The sequence below is a fragment of the Balaenoptera physalus genome, assembly GCF_965194825.1.
Source record: "Balaenoptera physalus genome assembly, chromosome: 19".
Classification (NCBI taxonomy): domain Eukaryota; kingdom Metazoa; phylum Chordata; class Mammalia; order Artiodactyla; family Balaenopteridae; genus Balaenoptera; species Balaenoptera physalus.
The window spans coordinates 50,748,936-50,761,505 of NC_138900.1; the positions used below are offsets into that span (position 1 = coordinate 50,748,936).

At 49.9% G+C, this 12,570-nt stretch overlaps 2 protein-coding genes and 1 long non-coding RNA gene across 11 annotated transcripts in view; 2 read left to right on the forward strand and 1 right to left on the reverse strand.

Moving 5' to 3' along the window:
* Positions 1-1,419: 1,419 nt before the first annotated feature.
* COG8 (component of oligomeric golgi complex 8) lies at positions 1,420-10,863 on the reverse strand. Of its 4 annotated transcripts, XM_082436158.1 has the most exons (6): positions 10,346-10,863; positions 8,883-9,090; positions 7,273-8,100; positions 4,900-5,068; positions 3,946-4,121; positions 1,420-2,026 (listed from the first exon to the last, which is right to left on the reverse strand). In XM_082436158.1, exons 1-6 carry the CDS (start codon positions 10,858-10,860, stop codon positions 1,850-1,852), a joined length of 2,073 nt encoding a protein of 690 aa, XP_082292284.1. In that variant the 5' UTR covers positions 10,861-10,863; the 3' UTR covers positions 1,420-1,849. The 4 variants fall into 4 exon arrangements, with proteins under 4 accessions (XP_082292284.1, XP_082292285.1, XP_082292282.1 ...); XM_082436156.1 differs by lacking the exon at positions 1,420-2,026 and having other exon boundaries at positions 3,632-4,121; XM_082436159.1 differs by lacking the exons at positions 3,946-4,121; positions 4,900-5,068 and having other exon boundaries at positions 1,420-2,007.
* Positions 4,042-6,100, forward strand: LOC309648077. Of its 3 annotated transcripts, none has more exons than XR_014256460.1 (4): positions 4,042-4,133; positions 4,905-5,098; positions 5,285-5,532; positions 5,999-6,100. It is a non-coding gene; the product is annotated as an uncharacterized lncRNA (long non-coding RNA). The 3 variants fall into 3 exon arrangements; XR_014256461.1 differs by having other exon boundaries at positions 5,285-5,408; XR_014256462.1 differs by having other exon boundaries at positions 5,290-5,532.
* Positions 10,864-10,954: 91 nt separating the features above from the next.
* The window catches only part of NIP7 (nucleolar pre-rRNA processing protein NIP7), a 67,970-nt gene continuing 66,354 nt past the window's right edge, over positions 10,955-12,570 (forward strand). For all 4 annotated transcript variants that reach the window (XM_082436175.1, XM_082436173.1, XM_082436172.1 and 1 more), the window contains exons 1-4: positions 10,955-11,089; positions 11,210-11,296; positions 11,398-11,536; positions 12,330-12,470. In XM_082436175.1, coding sequence (XP_082292301.1) covers positions 11,034-11,089; positions 11,210-11,296; positions 11,398-11,536; positions 12,330-12,470 — 423 coding nt within the window. In that variant the 5' untranslated portion in view covers positions 10,955-11,033. The remainder of the gene's footprint in view (positions 11,090-11,209; positions 11,297-11,397; positions 11,537-12,329; positions 12,471-12,570) is intronic.

A 12,570-nucleotide genomic window follows, 5' to 3' on the forward strand; every position in this document is an offset into this window, starting at 1 on the left:
CTTTTAGGCCTTGATTCAGGAAGCTTCCGGCAAATACTGATCTGCATTACAAGGGCATTACTAAGGACTGTTAACCGCAGAGCCGGTAAGGAATCTTCAGAATGTTTTGATGCCATCCTGCAGGAGCTTCTGAACACTGTCCAATAGAAAGGAGGCTCACTGAATTCTAATTTTCCTAAGGATTCATGTTTTCAGTATACGTGAGAGCTTACTACAGATTCCCAGATGGCTGAGTCTCTGTCCTCACCTCAGGGCAGTGCTGGGCCCTGTTTCTCTCTGAAGTGTGATGCACAGAGAGCCAGTTCTCTTTTGCTTGGCCTCACAGGCCCCCAGGCTTGGCTGTTTAGAGAAAGCCATGGGGGAAAATGGGTCTTTCCTGGGGTCATTTAATTAACTACTGTTTAAAAACATTTTCTCTAAACAACTCACTGGACTTCTTACACTATGGGTACTTGGATTTTGAGGACTTTGGTAAGAGTACCTGCATGGCAAAACTCAACATAAAAATGAGGTAAGACAAGTATCAAAAGAAATGAGTTCCATAACCTCTTGACAAAGCTGTGACAGAATCTTAAAGCTAAAACACTGGTCACCATGATGCTAATTTATTTTTTTCAAAATAAGTGTGGTGACAAGGAAGCACAAGTTCTGCTTTCTGTTTCTGCCCTAATTGTGACAGGAAGAGGCTCTTTGCGCCTTCTCAACCACAGGCATCCCCCACTTTTTGAAACTTCACTTTACACTGCATTGCTTTTATGAAAGACCTGTATTAGTACCTGTTTTCACTAATGGAAAGAAATTTGAAGAGGATTTTCACTTCTACGAAAAAGGTGAAAGCTGCAACAGCATTCAGCTTTTGTTTTGCAGTGAGCCATTATAGAAGCAGTGCGCACTCAGAGCTGCCAGAGTGGCACCGCCAAGCTCCTTCCCTGGGAGCTACGCTCAGCGTCAAGCAACCATAGCTTTGAACTGTATCTGTGAGCATCTGTGCTTTATCTCCACTTATTTTGTGCATCTGTTAGCAAGATGTGTCCTAAGGTAACTGCTTCTTCAATTTATGCTATTTCAGCTTAGGAAAGGTTTCATCAGAACACTCTTCTTTCAGATCGTGGGGGAAACCTATATCACCCCTCCCCCAGCCCTGCTCCACGGCCTCCATCCAAAGAATGAGCCAAGTACCAGCTGCCTAAGAGATCTCAGCAGAAAAGTCTTCCCCAGGTCTGTTAAAGGTGGAAAGCAAAAGCTGGAGACCTAAACTGTATCTGAACCTGTTAAAATGTATGAATACTCAGTTACGTTAATATTGTCATTGAACTGGGGACATTCTGTCCTGTGTTTTACTTCCACAGGCAAACTGGTATCCAAAACAAACGGAGACTATGCAGGTAACACACATGAGCCCTTTGTAAACGTAAGAACTTGGTGAAGACGATCAACCACAGCTTTAATCCGCATTTTTAAACACAGCTTTCAGGTGTTTTGGGACTACATTATTATCTAATCTTGGCTTTGGGAACAGATGATACAGCTTTTCTGAAATCATGTCTACTGAGAGTGGCTATTTACTTGGCCCCGCCCTGTCTTTATCTCCATACAAAATTGCCAGGAAATGTCCACTCCTTCAGGGGAGTTATTTTTCTTCTCAAGTTGAAGGCAATACATTGTCCATAGCTCATTTCAGGGCAGACATTAACATCTTCCTCCAACTCAGGAAGGCATGCTTTGACAGGCCATTGTTTTCTGTCGGAGCAGAGCCAATACCAAGTCGATGCCAGGTAAGACATGCCCAGCTTAAAGCCGAAGTGTTTGCGTCTTGGTTTTCAGGGTCCTCAGATGCAGCAGGAAAGCTTTAGTCATTCACCTCCATCCAGTGGATGTTTGTAAATGTCTTGCTGTCCATTTTGTCAATGAACAGGCAGCCCTGCAAGTGGTCCATCTCATGCTGGATGATGCGGGCTGCCCACCCACTGGCCTGCCACACCACCTGCTCTCCTCCGGGGTCCATCCCTGCAAAGGAAGGTACAGCCTGGGTGAGGACATGCTGAACTGCATCATTCTCAATCTACTTAGCCTTTCCTTGCCCCTGGCTGTTCCTGTTTACAAGAGGCACTATCAGAAGGGAATGCAGACAGCAGCCCCTATCCTTCCTAGAAAAGAAGTCTGAACTCTGCCTCTTACCAAGTATTCAACCTGGTTCCCAACTCTGACAAGTAGGTTGCTGGGTTCGCTATGGGGCTGAAATGAGATGATCTTCCCAAGTGACTAGCTCAAGAGGAACAATCATCCCAACCCCAGCAAAGAATCACACTGCAAAACATCCTGTGGTATGACAGGTAATGGCTTATCACTCTGGGCTAGGCAAAGCTGGGTTCTACTTCTCCCATTCCACCATGACAGATCTAATTGGCGCAGAAGTAAGAGTGTGTGTGTGTGTGACAGAAACAGACACAAGGTTGTAAGAGTGTGTGTGTGTGTAAGACAGAAACAGACACAAGGTGAGCGACAGGGCAGAGGACGTGGTGTGAGCTAACAGGGGAACCAGGCCACCCTCCCAAACCCCCAACCCCCCAACCCTGTGCCCCACTTGAGCTGGCTCTGCTTTCACAGGCGCCTCCTGCCCCATCCCATTCCGTCAGTCCTGAATTTTTTCCACTCCAGGGTCTGCTCGTGGGTAGGTAGGCTCCGCTGATCAGCCATCAACATGTCTACGCTGTAACTGGAACTTTGCGGAAACCGTTTCGTGGGATCCGAGGCCGCCGCCTCCGCAGGTTAAAGGGGAGCACGCACTTACCCATCCGCCCCAGGGAACCCACCGCCCCACACCTGAGATCTGCACCGCCTGGAAGCGGGGCACACAGGCCAGGAAGCCGCTGACGCTCTCGCAGCCCTCGGGGAAGGTGACCAGGCGGCTGTCCAGCACACGCAGGCTGGGGTTCACGAACACGCGCAGGGGGAAGGGTTCCATCTGACGGGCCTCGCGCACGCGCGGAGCGCATGCGCGGAAGAGCGCCTCGGGGAACTCGAGCGCCAGCACCTGCAGCGGCACTCCGAGTTGCGGCGCGCTCAAGCCCACGCAGCGGCGGCGCCGCATCACCTGCACCAGCCGCTGCACCAGCCGCTGCAGCTCGGGTCCCGCCAGCTGCGTCGGCTCTACTGGGGCCGCCACGGCCCGCAGCGCCGGGTCCCCGACCTGGCACACGCGCGGGTACGGCGGCTCCGGCGCTCCCTGCACCAGACGCCGCACGTAGCGCCAGTAGGAGCGCCGGCGCGCCGGGCCCTCAAGGCCATCCGGGGGGGGCGTGGAGCTGCAGGCCCGGGCGCCGCCGCCCGCTACCCGCTCTCCCCACTGCAAGGCCGGCCCCACGCAGCCACGCGCCAGCAGCCACCGCAGCAGCAGCCCAGCCCCCAGCTGACCCATGGCGCGTGGAGCAGAGCCGCCCGCCCGGACGCGTCCCTCGCCGGCTCCCATAGCCCCTAGCTGACCCGTGGCGCGTGGAGCCTAGCCACCCGCCCGCACGCGTCCCTCGCCGGCTCCCGTAGCCGAAGCTCCCGCCCCCAGGGATACCGGGAAGCGCAGTTCCCGCGGGCCTTCCGGGAACGCCGGCGCCGCTCACACTTCGCAGCCTGCCTCTGGGTGGCGTCCATCACCTTTATTATTTAATTCCATTTCTGATAGTTTAATCAAGCATTTACAAGAATAACCAGGAGGTTCTCCCTTTAATTATGCCTTCGCAGCCTCTCCCACGCGCGGCAACTCCCGTTCCCACCGGGCGCTGCAGTAAGCAAGCCCCTCGGCCGCCGGGGCCCCAGTAACCGCCGCACCGGCCCGGGCGCAGGGGGCGCCTGTCAAGTGCCTGCACTAGGCTCGTCAGCCTGCGGCGGTCCCGCGGATCCCACCTCCTGTTGCCCCCCGTCAGGGAAAGCCGGGGTGACAGGTTCGAGGACTGGCCCCTCGGCGGGGGATTCTGGTGCTGGAGCTGTGAGCTCGGGGACTAGCGCCTTGTCGTCTAGACAGAAGGCCATCTCTCTCTTCGGCAGGATAAAGGCCAGAGGCTCCTGGACGACGCTGACGTTCACATGCCCCAGGTTTCCGTACTTGGAGAGCTGAGTGGGTGGAATGCCTGGCCCAGATGGTAAAGAATAGAAGTGGAAAAAGCGTTTAATAAATTTAATTATTGATGTGTCACAGGTAAAAAAAAAAAAAAAAACACTTATTGGAAGTAACAAACACAGTTACCATATTTCAATACAGGAAAAATCACCTTTGTGATACGGGACAGTCACCTATGCGGTAAAGCCAGACTTTGAAGGTAATGGGAACAGCACAGTGCAGGACGGATAGAGAAAGAAAGCACCAGGAGAGCCGCAGCAGACACTGGCTTCCCTGGACAGGCCCAAGGAAAAGCTGGGGGAGCAGAGAGCAGCCACTCTGCTGGTGGGATCACTGGCCCACTACCCTTTGGGAAATTGTGCCTCCCACACCCCCTTCACAGGCACAGAGAGAGGGGGCATAGGGAAGGGAAGGCAAATTTGAAAAAATATTTTAAAAACACCATCTGTAAACATTTCATGTCAATGGAATCATACATTATGTGGTTCTTTTGTGACTGGCTTCTTCCACTTAGCCAGATATAAACATAATGTATGATTCTGTTAAGAAATGTCCAGAAAGGGCAAATCTACTGCAACAGAAGGTAGATTAGTGGCTGCCAGGGGCTAAGGGCAAGATTGGGGAATGACCACAAATGAACACCGGGGATCTTTCTAAACCTAGATGATAGTAATGGTTGCACACCTGTGTACACTTACTAAAAACCTTGAATTTTACAAATAGGTGAATTATTTAGTATGTGAATTATGTCAATAAAATAGTTTTAAAAATCTTTTCCCTTCTCTTACCTAAGGTCTGTGCCATCTGAGCTGGAGGAAAAAGGACTTGGAGACAGCGATTTAAATAAGGAACGAGGTCTTCCAGGAAGACAGTGCAGAACTGGACGAAGAGCTCTTGCTCCGCACTGCTGAAGGCAGCCTCTTCGGCACGATGGAAGGCCAAGATTACTTTTGTTACCTAAGAGACAAGGGCACCATCAATCACTGGGTTAGTCTATCACCATCAGCAGTGTATAAAACTAGGTACAAATGTGCACCCCTCAAGTTTTCATGAAGAAAGTTGTTCCAAACAGTACATGATATTATTATCTTGTTTAAATTCACAATTGTGGTCAATCTTCACAGTTCTGTCAATTCACTGATGTATTTCTTATCCAACTGGTTTTATTACTAGTGCAGTTTCCAGTTCCAGTGGAGGAGCATCATGAAATTATACACAGAATACATTGTTTTTGGCTCCCATGGGAGATGGACCAGAACTATGGTGGATCCAGGAAGATGAAGCAACACTATAAAAGGTTTCTACTGAGTAAGGCCTCTGAAGTTCCACAATGCTAGAACCACTAGAAAATTGTAAAGGAGGAAAAAATAGAGCTGGAAAAGAAGTTCCACATACAAATAACAGCCTAGCTGACATTACAGGCAGGTGTCACAGTGACTGGGTTAAGAACATAAACTCTGGGGAATTCCCTGGCAGTCCAGTGGTTAGAGCTCTGTGAAAACTGCCGAGGGCCCAGGTTCAATCCCTGGTCACAAGACGAGAGGCACGGCCAAACAAACCAATAAGTAAATAAATAACAAACATAGACTCTGGTGCCAGACGTTCTGGGCTCAAACTCCAGCTGTGCCACTCACTGGTTCTGTGGCCTCTAAGGGATTACTTAAGCACCCCACGCCCTCTGTGCCTGAGTTCCCTCATCTATAAAGTAGGGCCAGCTACAGGACCTAACCTCATAGGGTTGTGAGAATTAAGTTTTAATATGTGTAAAGTATGATAAATTACGTGGCATGAAATAAGCTCTAGATGAATATTAGCTAATTACTATTATCTGAATTTCACTGACCCTAAAAAGCTTCATTGCTCACGCTTCCTCGTTCTTTCTTACAGGAGGACATCAACAGAAAGATTTTATACAACCACGTCACAACTGCCACCTGGTTGACAGCGACTGTAAGATGTCGTCAATTATAAGCAGCACCCAATATCTAAAGATTTTTTTTTTTTTTTAATTTTTATTTATTTTTATTTATTTTTGGCTGTGTTGGGTCTTCGTTTCTGTGCGAGGGCTTTCTCTAGTTGCGGCAAGTGGGGACCACTCTTCATCGCGGTGCACGGGCCTCTCACTATCGTGGCCTCTCTTGTTGCGGAGCACATGCTCCAGACGCGCAGGCTCAGTAACTGTGGCTCACGGGCCCAGCTGCTCCGCGGCATGTGGGATCTTCCCAGACCAGGGCTTGAACCCGTGTCCCCTGCATTGGCAGGCAGATTCTCAACCACTGTGCCACCAGGGAAGCCCAATCTAAAGATTTAATGTGTAAAAATGTGCACCATACTCAGATATTAGCAATACTGGTAGTATTACTTGTATTAGGCAGAATTCTAATATGGCTCTTGTAATCCCCGCCCCCTGGTATCCACTCCTTTGTGTATTCTCCTCCCCTTGAGTGCAGGCAGAATCTCTGACTTGTTTCTAACCCACAGAATATGGCAAAGGTGAAGGATTTGGCAGTTTTAATTAACGTCCCTAACCGGCTGATTGAATTAATGAAAAGGGAGGTTATCCTGGGTGGGCCTACCCTAATTAGATGAGCCTCTTAAAAGAGGGTTGACGACTCCCCTAAAGGAGACTTAGCAGGAGAGATGCTCTCCCATTGGCCCTGAAGAATCAAAAAGCCACACTGAACTGCCTATGGAGTGGGCTGGTCTCTAGGAGTTGAGGGCCTCAGTCCTACAACTGTAAGGAACAGAAATCTGCCACTGTGAGTGAGCTTGAAAGGAGGAGACCCTGAGCTCCAGATGAGTCCACAGCCTGGCCAACAACTTGATTGCAACCTTGTGAGCAGAGGACCAACCCATTTAGGCTGTGCCTGGACTCCTGACCGAAAGAAACTGAGACATGATAAATGTGTGTTGTTTTAAGCTGCTGTGTTTGTGTGAGTTTGTTATACAGCAATAGAAAATCAATATATTACTGAACCATTACTACAGGTGAGACACTTCATGAAAGGGGACTAACCAGAGCTTTTCAACCAGAAAAACCTCTAAAACCACACTAAACCTAAGTCAGCAGGCACCACCGTCACACAGACTGGTTTATTACAGAAGTCTGGCCACCTGTTACTAAAGGAGGCCCCAGAAGAGAGGCAACAGTATGTGCTCACCTTGGCAAGGGCGTCCTCCAGGGCCGCAGTCACATCCTGCGCCAGGGCCATGGGGCAGCAGAGGCGCAAATCATTGAAGGCGACCAGAATATTGTTGAGGAAGCAGGCAAGGGGTGGGAAGTCTAAGAGCACCATGGGTGGCTGCAGGGTCCCCGGCTGAGTGACTGGAACAGCAGCAGGCAGGTTACTGCTGCTCAGGATGGCTGGAGCTGAGATGAGGGTGTAGGAGTTCATTTCATCCTGGAACTTCTCGACCGTTTCCTGAATTGCTTTCTGGAAAGTGCCGACAGCCACTCGCTGGAAAACAGGAGCCAACTGACCCCGGAAATCAGCCCCTACTCGGCTGAAAGACAGCCCAAAGTACATGCACTGGCCCAGCAGCGAGTCCAGACGGCTGCCTATCCCTCGGTTAAGGCCGGTCTCCAGCACCTGCAGGAACTGTGAGACTCTCTGCAGCACCCAGCCATGGAAGATGGCACTCTCATTCACGGTGTGCTCGCCCATGGCAGCGGGCAGCAACGGGTCCTCGTCTGAGAAGATGGCACGGTACTGGGTGATAATATCGAACAGATGGACACGGCAGGCCTCGATGGTTTTCGTGATGTGGAAATAGGGATCATCACTGGGGATGGCAGTCAGGATAGAACGGAGCCAAGCATCTCGGGCCTGAAGAAACTTGACCCTCAACTCAGCCTCGGTGAAGACATCCATTTGCCGTAAGAAGCCAATGACACGGAGGCAGGCAGGGAGCTGGATGTTGGTCCTCAGTTGTTGGATCAGCTGGCTCAGCATCAACTGCGTGGACTGGCGCACTTCGTTCACGATGCCCTGACGACACAGGGGGTGAGTCACCACGCCGGGAAAGACACTCCCTGGAACCCACTCCACTAACCTTGAATACTGCAGACCAACATTCCCACTGCTGTTCTGACATACGAAGTAGATTTCCTAAAACTGATGCATACAGGTTCACCAGCAAATATCTGGTTCACTGTGGCCTACGGGCCCTGCCTGGTTCTCCTGCCCTCACCTGCTTCCTAATGCTCTCCCCTTGCTCACTGCAATCCAGCCAGAATGGCTATCTTTATACTTAAGACACTCCAACTTCTTCCCTCCTTAGCCTGCTATACTTGTTCGTACCACTTTCTGGTTTGCTCTCCCCCCCCATCTTCATGTGGCTGGCTCCTTCTCGTCATCTGGGTCTCAGCTTAAATGTTATCTCACCAGAAGAGCCTTTCCTGACCACTCTACCTAGAGTAACCCACCTTAGCCTCCTGCCCCATTCCCTGGTTATTTTGTTAAGATACTTAACACTACCTGAAAGGATATTATTTATTTATTTGCCAACTAGAAGCTTATGAGAGCCAAGGCCTTGTCTTTGTTCACATTGTATCCCCAGCACCTAGATCAATGCCTGGCACATGATTAATATTTATCAGCTGACTGAATAATGAATGTATGTTTTATGATCAAGCCTGCCTGCCTTGCAGAAACTGATGTGAAAAATGTAAGGAGTTTCCCTAAGGTTTCTGCCTAAAGGGTCAGTGATGACCACAGAATTACTGATAACGAGAACATCAGTTTGAGTCCTCTCTGGGCAAGTTGGCTACCTGGATGACAGGGATGGAGGAGTATTTCCTTTCCAGTCGGCGTACGTAGGCTGCAAGCTCCAGGGCCTCTTCATAATAGCTGTTCCGGACACAGGTGTCCATGAGCTGAGGGATCTCCAGGATTTCCAGGATTTCCGTGTGCCGGTTTAGAGTCAGGGTGTTCATTCGGCGATTGGAGCTGATCTCCTCAGCCTCTTTCACAAAATTCCTAGTAACAATCACGAGTACATTGGTGGTTCACTTCTCTGTATCCAAACCTTAGCTACAAATACCAAGCACTTACAATGAACTGAGCACTGGGCTGATTTATCTGATTTAATCTTCACACCAACCCCATTAGGTAAGTACTTTTACCCTTGAGGAAATTTTAATCCCAGAGATTTTAAGCAACTTGTCCAAGATCACACAACTAATAAGTGATAAAAAGATTTGAACCCAGATCTGCCACTTAACAAGCTGTGGCAAGGTACTTAGGCTCTCTGAACTGTTTCTTCATTGGTAAAATAGTAACAGGACCCACCTCATAAGGATGTGAGGATTAAATGAGATGACGTGTATAAAGCATTTAACACAGGACCTGATATGGAGTAAATGTTCCTTTAATAACAGCTATTCTTATTATTTTCATAATGCCCTAACTAGCCTAGAACTACAGCCTTACCCCCAAGTTCCTTCAGCCTCTTAATCTTCTCCTATACTATGGTCCAACCTCAGTTCCTGCTACAGTCTCCATTTCTTCTCCGTAACTGCAGACACCTGCTTTGTGAAGGCCTCCATCTATTCTAGGGGATTGGAAGAGTATTAAAGCTATTCTCAAATATGCAAAGACTCAAAAGAAAACTTAAACTTTTATCACAAAAGGCTGGAAGGCAGAATTAGGGATAATGGATTGAGGGTCGAGGGAGGGAGAATATGGGTCAAAAAGGAAGATTTTTTTTTTTTTTTTTGATGATGATTTTTACTGCCCCCAAATGGGAGGATTTCCTTGTCAGCCTCCTATCAATGAACGGTTTAGAGCAGATGACCTCTGGTCCAAGCTGTTGTGTGTACGTGTCTGTTGTGTGTATAGGTTTACATAAATATGCACATATATTAAGCTGACAATTGTAGACTGTTAATTATGTCAGACCCAATGATAAGTGCTTTGCATGGATTCTCTTTATTTAGTGCTCACAACAGCCCTATGAGGGGGGGACGTCCTGCTGGGTTCCAATTCTGACTTCGAAACTTACTAGCTGTGCCCTGGGACGGTCACTAACCTGTGTGTCTCAACTTCCTCATACACAAAATGCAAATAACAATACCTACCTCGAAGGCTGCTGTGCAGTTTAAATGGATTAATGAAATGCTCAGAGGAGAACCTGGCATATCGTAAGCGCTATCTAAGTGTTAGCTATTTCTGTCGTCGTAAATGATAGCGATTACAGGTATTAAAAGCCCCTTTAGCACCGGACCCGCCGCACCTGCAGCTCTGTTGAAAGCTGGGCAAGCGGTCGAGCAGGCGGCCAAGTGACTCCTCCACGTCGCCAAAGAGGCGGTGGATGCGCTCGGTGCACTCGGCGCCGCGGATGAAGGTCTTGTAGTTGGCGAAGGCCAAGTCGCGCGTCTGCTGCAGCAGCTGCGCTCGCTCCTCGGCCAGGCGGTCGGGCTCGCGCCGCAGCCGCTCCAGCCCCGAGCCGCTCAACTCCCGTAGGTAGCGGCCCACGTCGGGCCGCTCCCGCCACTGGGCCTCCGGGAAGCGGTCCCGAAACAGCGACGCCAGGAGCCCTTCATCCTCCACCTCCCCGAGAGCAGCCGCGGTGGCCGTCGCCGTGGCCGAGGCCGAGGCCGTAGTCGAGGCCGTAGTCGAGGGTGGGAGAGTCGCCGTCGCCGCCATCTTCTCAGCAGCAGCGTCACTTCCCCTCCCGCTCAGCGAGGGCGCTGACTCCGTAGAACCCAAAGCAGCCGGGGCGCACTTCCGGTCTCTATGGTTTCTCATCAGGCCCACTTTCTTTCTCCGATAGTCGTCCAGGTTACGGGGCGCTAGCGTGGGGAACGACTGGAAAGCAGCTAGAGAGGCAGGCTTTGAGGTTGCCAAGGAGCGGCTGGCGGCTGATCTTCCGTTTCCGGTAACTGAGGCACGAGGATCCGGCGTTCCAACTCAGCGGGAAAATGCGGCCTCTGACTGAAGAGGAGACGCGTGTAATGTTTGAGAAGATAGCAAAATAGTAAGAGTGCGCGGGGCAGAAGCGGGAGTGTGTGGGTGGCGGGGAGGGGCGTGGGTGGAGCGGGGGCCGCGGTGCCGGGACGAGTCCGGGCGCGGCCTCCAGTCCTCCTTTTGCTCTCAGCATCGGGGAGAATCTGCAGCTGCTGGTCGACAGGCCCGACGGCACCTACTGTTTCAGGCTGCACAACGAGCGGGTGTACTACGTGAGGTGAGGCGGCGCGGGGCCGGGTAGGCAGCATGGAGCCGGGTGGGGGTCTGGGTCCCTCCAGCCTGCCTCATCTGACACTGCTTTTTTCTTTATCCCTTCAGTGAGAAGATTTTGAAGTTGGCCGCCAATATCTCCGGTGACAAGCTGGTGTCGCTGGGGACGTGCTTCGGAAAATTCACGAAGACCCACAGGTTTCGGTTGCACATCACAGCTCTGGATTACCTGGCACCGTATGCCAAGGTTTGTGGGGTGGTTTCAGTCCGCCACTAGGGATGGAGGAAGTCTAGGCTGAGGGCCACATCAGAAGGCAGAATTGGGCACCTTTTCTGGGACGGAGTCCCTGACGGTGCTTAGGGTCAGTGCCAGCACCTGGAGATGTGTGTACATCTTGCTGCCTGGGCGTGGTCGGGGCTCAGGAGTAGGAGCCCTGTGTGGCCGCGTAGTGGTAGTTATCTCCAGCAGAAACTGAAAAGCCTATGCAGACCCAGCTCAAGACCGAAAAGCAAATAGGTGGCTGTGAAGAGGAGCGTAGTGGGGTACAGAAAAAGAGCTGTTAAACTGCCCATGGGAGAAGTTGATTGTAGAGTCGAGGTAAGAACATCCTGGCAGGTGTCTAAAGGGGGTGAACATATTAAGGGAAGCATGAGTCTTTCTCTCTTTTCTTTAAAATTCATATTACAAGACAAACGAACCTCACAGCTGAAATATATAGCACGGGGCATATGGTCAGTAATATCTTAATAATCTTGTATGGAGACAGATGACACGACACAGATACAATAACTTTGTATCATTGTGATCCTTTTGTAATGTATAGAAATATCAGATCACTATGTTTTGCACCTGTAACTAACATAGTATTGTAGACTACTATACTTCAGCTGAAAAGAAAGTAAATTAAAGAACCAAAAAAACTTAGTTCATAAGGAAAAAAAAGAAAGAAATTAACCATAGATCTAGCAGTTAGCCTATCTGCAGGGGTCTAACTATTTAGCATTTTTATGTCTCTTGGATTTAATTCTCTTTATTACAGTATAAAGTGTGGATAAAACCTGGAGCAGAGCAATCCTTCCTGTATGGGAACCATGTGCTGAAATCTGGACTTGGTCGAATCACCGAAAATACTTCTCAGTACCAGGGAGTCGTCGTGTACTCCATGGCAGACATCCCTTTGGTGAGTAGAGATGGTTGCTGTTAAAAAATCAAGTATCTTTTTATTCAAGATGGATGTATTTTCAGTCTGCGCTTGAGAGACTAAATTCTCAGCACCTTTC

Bases quoted from the DNA above. Each gene is read 5' to 3' on its own strand.
- COG8 (XM_082436158.1), bottom strand. From the start codon at position 10,860: ATGAGAAACCATAGAGACCGGAAGTGCGCCCCGGCTGCTTTGGGTTCT. The intron at 4,122-4,899 runs GTAAGAGAAGGG...CATCTGGGCCAG, and splicing joins TCAGATGGCACAGACCTTAG to GCATTCCACCCACTCAGCTC. The intron at 2,027-3,945 runs GTCCTCGAACCT...GTCCTCACCCAG, and splicing joins AATCCCCCGCCGAGGGGCCA to GCTGTACCTTCCTTTGCAGG.